The following is a 12088-nucleotide window of genomic DNA, read 5'->3' as shown; positions in this document are numbered from 1 at the left end:
ACTTGACATAGTGTTTGTCTCACAGCAGGCATTTAATAAATATTTACTAAAACAAATCAACTGGTTAATCCACACTAACCAGATCTTAATTGCAACGCATATAAAAATTTGAATCTTAAAAATCTAATTAGGATCTTTTTACAGTGACAATCTGGTATCAAGATGTCTGCATGCTACACTACAAACATCAAATATTCTGGACAAAAATATTTATCTTTATAAAAATACAAAAGCATTGACACATCCCTACTCAAACATCATTATATAACTCAAATGTCTCTTCAGTAATGAAATCTTACTGCCAAAAATAGAAATCTATAGGAGTATTTATAATCTTCCTTCTTTCTTTCAGTCTCTCCCCATCACTTTTCTTTGCTCCTTCTCCTTAGTTAAAAAAACTTCCCAGAACAGGATGTCAGTATAGTCCGTTTTTACGGCAATTTTTATGTAATCAATTTGTTAGCCATTTGGAGAAGAGACAGGATGTCTAATGTTAAGAATATGGGCTTTTGAGTCAAGAGGACCAGAACAGATCAATTTCTAGACGTCCAATCTTAAGCAAATGACTTTTCATTCTACCAATCTGAGTTTCTTCTATAAACTGATAATAATGGTAGTATCTACATGATAACACTGTTGTGAGGATTAGATAATGTATGTGCAGCAATTACTATATAGCCTAATACAGATGCTAATAATCATTATTACTTTTATTATTATTATCCTACAAAGAGTTAAGAGATCCAAGCTCCCCTTGCATTACAAAATAGCAATGAAATGCACCGTGAAGTTTTTCCCATTACTTGCTTAGAATCTACAAAAATCTTTAAAATTTACTCCCTAATCCAACCTTTTCCCATATCAACCATCCTAAATTGACCTCCCTAAAATCTAGTCTTGGTTAATTTCTTTAGCTTCTATTAATTGAGATCATCCCACAATTTAAAACTGAGGAATAGCAACCACACTTCTGTTAATGAATGGAGTACCACACACTGGAAGCAATCTTCAAGGGAGAATCACAAGGTTTATCTGGTAACTTTATTTTAAACCTTCTCATAAGTTTGATGTGGCTGAGGAAAATAATTTATGAGAAGTTTCAAAGTAGAGCTGTAGAAAATAAAAAAAATGTAACAAAGTCCCTTATCGATGGGTAGGGATGACTCAGTAATCCCACTACTGGGCATATTTCCAGAGAGACCATAATTCACAACATCACATGCACCGCAATGTTCTCTGTAGCACTGCTTACAACAGGCAGGACACGGAAGCAACCTCAGTGTCCATCAATAGGGGAATGGATAAAGAGGCTGTGGTACATAGACAGAACGGAATATTACTCAACCATAAAAAGGAATGAAACTGGATCATTTGTAGAGACATGTATGGACCTACAGGCTATCATACAGAGGAAGGTAAGTTACAAAGAGAAAAATATCATATATTAATGCATATATGTGGAATCTAGAAAAATGGTATAAATGATCTTATTAGCAAAACAGAAACAGAGACACAGACTAGAGAACAAACATATGGACACCAAGGGGGTAAGAAGTGGGGTGGGATGAATTGGGAGTTTGGGATGGACACACATACACTACTGGTAATATGTATAAGATAGATCAGTGATCAAAACTTACTATATAGTGCAGGGAACTCTACTCAGTGCTCTGGGGTCACCTAAATGGGAAGGAAATCCCAAAACGAGGGGATACATGTATACGTACAGCTGATTCTCTTTGTAGCACAGCAGAAACTAACACAACATTGTGAAGCAACTACACTCCAGTAAAAATTAATTTAAAAAAACAGAGTCCCCTTTTGGAGGAGAGGAAACAAAGATACGGAAAAACTAAATATCTAGCTTAGGTTATACAGAGAAGGAATGGATGCTAAATCCTCAAGACTCCTGCTATGTGTATCATATGCTGTCTACAGCACTTTCACCCAAGAGACAATGACAGGATTTCCTAGATAAGAAACTGAGAAACTAAACAACTAACAGAATGACACATCACCGTGACTTGCAGGGCCTGAGGCTGAAGCTGAAGCTCCAATACTCTGGCCACCTGATGTAAAGAGCTGACTCATTAGGAAAGACCCTGGCAAAGACTGAAGGCAGAAGGAGAAGGGGACAACAGAGGATGAGATGGTTGGATGGCATCATCGACTCAATGGACATGAGTTAGAGCAAGCTCCGGGAGATGGTGAAGGACAGGGAAGCCTGGCGTGCTGCAGTCCATGGGGATGCAAAGAGTTGGACACACCTGAGTGACTGAACAACAACAAAGTATACCAGTTAATAGTACCTTCACAACACTTCCACCTACTCAGTAAATTAGATGAGAGGATGATTGGCTTGATTCTGCCTGCCTTCCTCTTTCATGTGTATCATTTTCAAAATGAATTTGTTAAATCAAGACCCTGAATTTTTCACATTCAGAAGGATGTGCTTTGATTAAGAGAAGGTGGGGATGCTTGTTAGAAACTCCAAATAAACTCTCATGTAAATTGTCCATATATCCTAGGATTTTAAGTAATTAATTTCTGCATCTATGAAAACGGTTGAGGTTAATTAAGAATAACAGAAGTGTTCAACTGGTTATTTGAATTATTATTACTTGAACATTGCTTGTACTTAAATACAGATTAACTGTTAGCAAAAGATGTACTTGGGGTTATTAGTCTGTAAAGCCTATATTCAACAGGAAAATTAAAAAACAAAGTTACAAGCTGACCATGCCTTTAAAAATAATTGCTGAGGTAATAAATAATCACTCCAAAGATATTCTCATTTCCTTTAAAAATAACCACAAAAGCAAATCATGTAGCAAGGAACCAACTAGCCTATATTTTGAAGAAATTTTATTCAGGAGAAGAAACATGCTATCACTAATTGAATTCTCTTTTTAATGTTGGTAACAAGTACAGATGTATACAGTGCTTTCAATTTTATATGTATTTTTAGAAGTTGACTTTTTACCAAAGTTAAACAAACTTTTCAATACTTATTTCCAACCCGTTGATCTGACTCTAATTCATTTCAGGCACAGAAATAAGAGGTGAAAGTTTGCTAGACTAAAAGGTGATCTGCTACTAAGCAGCTACATGATGTCTTTCCCACTAAACTGCCTATTTTCAAACATCTTAAAATGGCCTGTGATCTCTAAGGTCTAACATTATTTTAAATTGCTCTTTTATATTACCTAACTTGAATAATGTAGATATTCACATCATGCAGTATATTTGTGTTTTGCTTTTATGTTATTTTGTGGCCAGATGAGACCTTCTAAAAACTGAAATTTCCAAAGTGGTTCTCTATTTAGTAGTGGATGACAGACACATCATCTTTTGGTAATGTATAAATGGATCTGTTAAATGACTTTCTTTCTCCACTCTTTGTATTGTGCTTAGTTATGTGAAGAGGTGGTCTCACAGGTTGAATTTTTGTCACAATACATCACCTGGATGACAACATCGAAGACTATTACCTTGGACCTGCCATTTATCTAGACAAGCGATAAAAGACAGCGCCATCAAAGTTTAAAAAGCCACTCTAATATCACTGCTCCTTGGAAGAAAAGCTATGACAAAACTAGACAGTGTTTTAAAAAGCAGAGACATCACTTTGCCAACAAAGGTCCACATGGTCAAAGGTATGGTTTTTCCAGTAGTCATGTATGGATGTGAGAGCTGGACCATAAAGAAGGCTGCATGCTAAAGAACTGATGCTTTCAAACTGTGGTGCTCGAGAAGACTCCTGAGAGTCTCTTGGACAGCAGGACATCAAACCACTCAATCCTAAGGAAATCAAGCCTGAATATTCACTGGAAGAACTGATGCTGAAGTGGATATTCATTGTCTATCTGATGCAAAGAGCCAATTCATTGGCCAACCCTGATATTCACTGGCCACCTGATGCGAAGAGTCGACTCACTGGAAAAGACGCTGATGCTGGGAAAGACTGAAGGCAGGAGGAGAAGGGGACAACAGAAGATGAGATGTGAGATGGTTGGATGGCATCACTGACTCAATGGAGATGAGTTTGAGCCAACTTTGGGAGACAGTGAAGGACAGGAAAGCCTGCTGTGCTAGAGTCCATGGGGTCGCAAAGAATCGGACACGACTGAGCAACTGAACAACAAAAATATCACTGCAAAAGTTTCAGATACTTAAAGGAAACTAATTACTTGTGGATTTATATTGTTGCCAATATATTTGGATTTTTTAACTTTGCACTGTAAATTTTATAGTGTGTGTGTGTTCAGTTGCTTCAGTTGTGTCCGACTCTTTGCCACTCTATGGACTATAGCCCACCACAGACTCCTTTGTCCATGGGATTTTCCTGGCAAGATCACTGGAGTGAGTTGCCATTTTCTCCTACTGGGGGGATCTCCCCAACTCAGCGATTGAACCCACGTCTCCTGTGTCTCTTGCCACCGCAGGCGGATTCTTTACCACTGAGTTGCCAGGGAAGCAGGAATCTTCAATTTCTTCCTGCTAATTTATGAAAATTAGTTTAAAATTTTCTAAACAGAGAAAATTCCCATTTCTGCAAAAGATCAGAATCTTGTCCTTTTTTTAAAAAAAAGCACTATTGTTAGCTGAAGTTCACATTTATTAGACCACCCAGTTTTGAAAGTACAATTGTGACCTTGATTAATTTTCTAGATAAAGTTTCACATTAATGTTCTAAAAAAAAAGAACAAATATAAACAATTAAACTAACTTTAATTACACTTTCAGCTGATGTGAATAAGTCTGGTCTAGATGAGATACTCAACTGTACTTATACCACTAGCTCTATGTTACTTATAAGATGCCTCAAGTAAATCATTCAGCAACTATGAATCACAGTTACCGATCTATAAAATGTAATCATTATCCTTTGGTACTGACAACGACTTGTTCACTGGTAAGGAATTTATCACAAACAAGCTTCTAAACTATACCATAGTTTATACCATAAAAATTAGCCAATTCTTAATCTCCCAAAACAACAAAGAAAATGAAGATAATCAGGTTCACTAGAAATCTGAAAACTGAATTGGACTTATAGGCTTTTTTATCCTAGTAGTTTTACCATCTTTTGAAGCAGAGTACAAAGGTTTTGCTTTCTTCTTCCACCAGCATTTTTAATATAAGGCTTAGAACACTGGTAGACTGAATTAAAGTACGAAGGCTGACATCCACACAGAGTCACATATCAAACCATAGGCCTGAAGAAATGGAGTGTAATGTTTTAGCAGTGACTAAGGTTATACATAAGGGACCCAAATTGTTTAAAGTGATTGTGGGGGTCAGAATTGAGGAAACGAGAACATACTCTTTTTCTATTTCTACCTGTCCTACTATAAGTGATCTTTAAAAATAACAACTATGTACTTCTTTTCTAAGTGAAAAATATAATAAGAGGCCAGGTCATTAGCATGAGGCCTAGCAGTGCTTTGTATACAGCAGGAACACAATAAAAAAAGTTTCAAATAAGTGAGTTAAGGCATATATTCTACCTTGAAGAAAGGAAACTAAGGACTATATTCCCACTAGTGGTTTAAGACCAGTAGTGACTGTTGACAGCACCCATGTATGTTTTACTGAGTAACTTTGGAAAATTCACAGCTTCCCTGAGCCCCAGTTAACATGTAATTCAAATATTATTTTACAACACTTACAAACTGAGAAAATAATCAGTAAGTCTTATATTAGTGAGTGATAGTAAAATATAAATAACACAGATACACATGATTAATAAACTTGTGCTTAAAACCAGGAAACTTAATAGAAATATAGAGGGGGTCATGTAGGAGAGTAAATGGAGTATTATATTGTGTGGATTAACAAAAAGCTTTTAATTTAAAAATCAGCGTAAGCCTAGTTCTGCCCTCTGGATTAACAAAAGCAGAAAGCTTTGCAAAACCCATGCAATGTACTGAGAAAGATCACTTAACTGATACAGCCCTCCCCAGTAAGTCAATTCCATGCTCCCGTGCAGCTCAGTGGTGGGAGACATCACCAGCATAGAGTACCTTGAAGAGGTATTTGCAGATGAGACAGCCATCGGCAACTTTGGGGACTCTCTTTAAAAAAAATAAACAACAACACAGACATATTTGAGAAACCTGACATGAAGTTTACAAAAGCAAACTGAACAGCCCCAATAAGATAGCTACACATAATCTTGATACAGTAAACACCACTTACATCTATTACATAAGATGGACTCAATTAAGGTGAATATGGGCTCTACTCGCATGGAAATCAAACTGGTCTCTTGTAGCCTATTCTGTTGGAGAGGCTGGGGTGTCTAAGGTACAAAAGAGAGAAGCTACTGTTCCCTGTTTACATTCATCTCCATTACTGCTCCCCAAACATAATAAGCTGATAACGAAAGAAGGCAAAATGAACAAGAAGCCTGCTGAATTTGCTAGCCTTGCACCTCAGAATGTATACAAATGGCTGGGAAAGTTGCTCACTTATTGAACTATATGACTCAGAAAGTTAACTTTAAAAATAAATGTTCTTTTTTACTGTTAAACTTTTCAAAAAGTTGTAAAAGTCATTTTAAGGAGCAGTTCTCTCTTTTATTGGTTTAAGAAGAGCTAAAGTTTGCATATTTTTTTCTGAATCATGAGAACAGCACTTAATTATTTAGTAAAATAACCCTTAGTTTAACCAATGTTGACTAAATGCCTACTTTATGCAAAAACACTGTTTTCCTACAGCTTCCAATTATTGTTTAACAATCATCATCTGGAAAAGTACTATAAATTCTTGCCTATGTTTTCTGGCAATTCCCAGTAGAATTATACAGGAACACTCCAAAGTCAAATTTCTGAAGTCATATTCCCCACAGATGGTATCTTCTTTCATAAGGAAACACTGAAATTCTAATAGGACATGGTCCCACACCTTTCCAAATACTTAGACCTTTTATGAAACTAAACAAAATCAACCTACCAAACATGGTCAGTAATGTATAAAAAAATAAAAGGAAGGAGATATATATAGTTGTGCTATTGGCTATGTCTATGTCTCTACTATTCAGCTCTATCCTCCTACATCCATTTGCATCACTGCCAACAAATATTAAATTTGAAAATACATATCCAAAATGATCTATAACCAACAGGTACCCTAGTTGAATCCCATATTAAAATTGAATGCTCTTTCTACAACAAACAAAATGAAAATCTCTCTGCATTAAATATAAATCAGAACAGAATGCTTTTCATTGAAACTGTTAAGAACACCAATTTTTAATGTTTCAACCACGTTTACTAGCTCTGCCTTGAAAGTAGTGTATCTTATCTGTAGTCATTTACATAATCAAAAAGTTATCAAAGTAAAAACAATTTTCAGGAAAACTGTGCTTAAAGTAATTTTACTTAAAAAAAGTCTTGAGTAAGATTCATTATGTTCAGATTTGTGTCATGGTTTAATCAATCCCTGGTACAAAATGGGAAACAACTACTCAATCTATTATGAAGCTCAATTTATACTTTGGGGTTTTTTCCAGCTGTTAACATGTTAGCCTTTATGACCTGGTTATGTGTAATATTTTGATTCTGGCTATGGAACACCATCCGAAAATTTTAACAACTAAAACATTTCCACTTATTTGTAGGCATTAATTGCTTTGATCATAATTTAATATCTCACTTGAGGTCAGTTACAAGCAACCAGAAGTGTCCAGACCAAAAGACAATCCACCAGATTCCAATTATCTGTAGTCACAGTTCAGCACCCCTCTCGTTTTGTAGATGGAAGGGTGAGGCCCAGGGAGCAGCCACCTAGACCAGCACATCTCTGTTCCCTGGATCCTCATGCTCATCTACTCCTTTGGTTGCAGACAAGATCTGACAGATGGGAGAATCCGTCGACTGGCTTTCCTGGTTGAACGTGAGTTCTTACTACAGTCTCATAAATGGGAAAAATAATGGGGCAGTAAACACAGAGTGTGAATGGGGTAAATATTTTTCATATAAAATTTAAATCCTTAGCTTAGATGGTGCCAAAAATATATATATATATATATGAATGGCAAAGCTTACATTATTTCAAAGTGGCTCAAAGAGTGGCTTGTTAGCAGAAAACATTCTCATTTTCAAATGAAATTAAAACTTTTTGTTTTAAAGTATACAATAATATTTGTTTATATATTTTATTTAAATTATTTATACTATATAAAAGACATAATACAAACACGATGTTCCTGAACAAGAATATAGGTATATTAATATGTAAATACATAAAATGTATTTACATATTTCATGTGTAATTTATGTTACACATTTCATATGTAATTAACATGTCATATTATATATTCAAATCTATCACACATATATAATGTTATATATTTAACATTAAATATATAATGTTAGGACAGATGAGACAACACCAAATATTTAAACCAAACAAACTGAATATGCTTTGTTCAAGAACAGTCACTCAAATGGGCCTTTATCATGATAGAATGTATGGGGATCCCAGGTGCTGGTTTCTAAGATTTTATCCAAAAGAGGAATCTACTCAGAAATGGATACACAGTAAAAGAATGCTCAATTATACTGAAGATACAGTATTTTCTGACTTGGAAAGTAGATAATTTTCAAAAACAAATAAGTAAATCAACTTTATAATCTTTATATTAACATGGAAAATGGGCACCACACAGAAAAGACTACTGCTTTAGACAAATCAATCAGCCTTGGTGATAAGACTGAATATAATACTCATCCATAAATACATTTATTCTTCCCTTTTTTTCATGTTAGCCCTTGTTACAACTTTAGCTTTCTATTTATTTTGGTTCCTTTGATGACTGAGCTACATTATCATGACTGATAAAGTCTGATAAATGCTAACAACTATGTAAAACATGCACCTTTTGCCTCTGCTGTATTTAGTCTGATTTTCTCTTTGTGCATGTATACTTTTCTAATAAGGCTACAAGTAGATGATTTTACTTTTATGTAATTAAACGTGGATTCCTGAAAAGATCTCTAGATCTACAGATTTGTAAATTGATTGCCATTTATAAAGTAAATAACAAGACTGATCATCAATGATCAGATGGTAAGTCAGAATTTTCACAAGTTTTCTTTTTAAACTGGGAATACCACATAGAATATACTCAATTCTGTCATTAATACTAATAATGTTCAAGTTTGTATTGCTTGAAATTTTGAATCTTTAACCATGTATTTGTATGTAAGAGAAAATCACTCAGTGAAGCAATATTTACAACCGCAATATGCACTGTAATTCAGCTAACAATGAAACAGTATCTTGTCTATGTAGCCATTTTCCACTTTTTAGTAGCTTCTAAAATTAAAATATTATATATAACTTATCTTAAACTTCTTAAAAGTTTGCTTTAAAATGCCATTTTACAGGTAAATGTTCAGTTGAGTCGCTCAGACGTGTCCGACTCTTTGCGACCGCATGAATTGCAGCACGCCAGGCCTCTCTGTCCATCACCAACTCCCGGAGTCTACCCAAACCCATGTTCATTGAGTCGGTGATGCCATCCAACCATCTCATCCTCTGTCGTCCCCTTCTCCTCCCGCCCCCAATCCTACCCAGCATTAGGGTCTTTTCCAATGAGTCAACCCTTCGCATGAGGTGCCCAAAGTATTGGAGTTTCAGCTTCAACATCAGACATTCCAATGAACACCCAGGATTGATCTCTTTTAGGATGGATTGATTGGATCTCCTTGCAGTCCAAGGGACTCTCAAGAGTCTTCTCCAACACCACAGTTCAAAACCATCAATTCTGCGGCACTCAGCTTTCTTCACCGTCCAACTCTCACATCCATACATGACCACTGGAAAAACCATAGCCTTGACTAGACGGACTTTTGTTGGCAAAGGAATGTCTCTGCTTTTAAATATGCTATCTAGGTTGGCCATAACCTTCCTTCCAAGGAGTAAGCGTCTTTTAATTTCATGGCTGCAGTCACCATCAGCAGTGATTTTGGAGCCCCAAAAAATAAAGTCTGACACTGTTTCCACTGTTTCCCCATCTATTTCCCATGGAGTGATGGGACCAGATGCCATGATCTTAGTTTTCTGAACGTTGAACTTTAAGCCAACTTTTTCACTCTCCTCCTTCACCTTCATCAAGAGGCTCTTTAGTTCTTCTTCACTCTCTGCCATAAGGGTGGTGTCATCCGCATATCTGAGGATAGGACACTGAAAGATGAACTCCCCAGGTCAGTAGGTGCCCAATATGCTAATGGAGATCAGTGGAGAAATAACTCCAGAAAGAATGATGGGATGGAGCCAAAGCAAAAACGATACCCAACTGTGGATGTGACTGGTGATAGACGCAAAGTCCGATGCTGTAAAGAGCAATATTGCATAGGAACCTGGAATGTTAGGTCCATGAATCAAGGCAAACTGGAAGTGGTCAAACAGGAGATGGCAAGAGTGAACGTCGACATTCTAGGAATCAGCGAACTAAGATGGACTGGAATGGGTGAATTTAACTCAGATGACCATTATATCTACTACTGTGGGCAAGAATCCCTTAGAAGAAATGGAGTAGCCATCATGGTCAACAAAGGAGTCCAAAATGCAGTACTTGGATGCAATCTCAAAAACGACAGAATGATCTCTGTTCGTTTCCAAGGCAAACCATTCAATATCACGGTAATCCAAGTCTATGCCCTGACCAGTAAGGCCGAAGAAGCTGAAGTTTAATGGTTCTATGAAGACCTACAAGACCTTCTAGAACTAACACCCAAAAAAGATGTCCTTTTCATTATAGGGGACTGGAATGCAAAAGTAGGAAGTCAAGAAACACCTGGCGTAACAGGCAAGTTTGGCCTTGGAGTACAGAATGAAGCAGGGCAAAGGCTAATAGAGTTTTGCCATGAGAACGCACTGGTCATAGCAAACACCCTATTCCAACAGGTAAATGTAGGTACATTAAAAATAGTATTTGGTTATCTGATTCAACAATTTTTAAAAACTGAGCACCAAAATCATGCAAATACTTTACAGTTGATAAGTCATAGTGACTTTAAAGAAAAAGAATATAGGAAGAATTTTAACCAAAAAAAATATTAGATCATACGCATGAACAACTCATTGAAATTAGAAAATCAGAAAAATGTAGGAACTGAAACTATGATGCTCTCCAAAAATGAATGAAAGTCCATTAAATTGTGCAATCTTTTCCCTGTTCTATAAAATGAGAAATATTTACTTCCTTTAAATGAGCAATATTTGAGCATTAAGTGATCTAAACTGTTGAAGTTATGTAACAAAAATTTTACCAAGAAAAAACTTCCCATTACTGAAAATAAAATACGATTTGATAATTACAAGTACTGTTAAGTAGCTCTATGCTAATTTGCAAAAATAAGATCAAACTGGGAATGTCCTATTATTTTTCTGGCAGAGACTCAAAGGGCTACAGACACAGGTAAACAAGCACAAACATGAATTACCATCAGAAACCATCATTTCCTGCTAACTCCAAGAACCGGATTACCTAATAGAATCACAAACTTTTTTAAGTCTATCATATATTAAAAAAAACAAAACACAAAATATCCTAGGCAATTCTATCAATAGTAGCTATTATTTAATAAGTCTTTTCATAATGCTTTCTTCCATGTAGTACTCCCTTCTCAGAACCCAACTCTAAATTGTAATTCTTTAATTTGAAGAACTTTTGAAGGGAAGTTCACAAAAAATAAACTTGAGAAACTCTCCACGGATAACCAGGTTTAAAACCATTAATAAACCCCTCCTTCTATAAATAAGAAAATGCTTAAATGTGAAAGTTAAAAATTCCTTGAAAATTATGGTTTGATTCTAAAATATAAAAACTGGTTTGTTCATATCTCCAAATAAATATAAAAACTTGACGTATCCTTCTTGCTCTTCACCTAAAAGCGCCTACAACAAATAACACTAATTAAGAGTAGTATGACAATCACATACTTCTGCTGCTGCTGCTGCTAAGTCGCTTCAGTCCTGTCCGACTCTGTGCGACCCCATAGATGGCAGCCCACCAGGCTCCGCCATCCCTGGGATTCTCCAGGCAAGAATACTGGAGTGGGTTGCCATTTCCTTC

The 12088-nt window shown here is 36.0% G+C and overlaps 1 protein-coding gene across 3 annotated transcripts in view; it reads right to left on the bottom strand.

The window, feature by feature from the left end:
* Positions 1-12088, bottom strand: part of LOC145524386 (RUN domain-containing protein 3B-like) — an 81649-nt gene that overhangs the window by 22444 nt on the left and 47117 nt on the right. The window contains exon 3 of one of the 3 annotated variants that reach the window (XM_081536505.1): positions 6027-6077. The exons of the other annotated variants lie outside the window; for them this stretch is intronic. Coding sequence (XP_081392631.1) covers positions 6027-6077 — 51 coding nt within the window. The remainder of the gene's footprint in view (positions 1-6026; positions 6078-12088) is intronic. 3 annotated transcript variants of the gene reach the window in all.

This window comes from Giraffa tippelskirchi, chromosome 10, assembly GCF_054371585.1.
Source record: "Giraffa tippelskirchi isolate mGirTip1 chromosome 10, T2T-mGirTip1v1.2.pri, whole genome shotgun sequence".
Lineage (NCBI taxonomy): Eukaryota > Metazoa > Chordata > Mammalia > Artiodactyla > Giraffidae > Giraffa > Giraffa tippelskirchi.
This window is presented reverse-complemented; position numbering and strand designations above follow the sequence as displayed.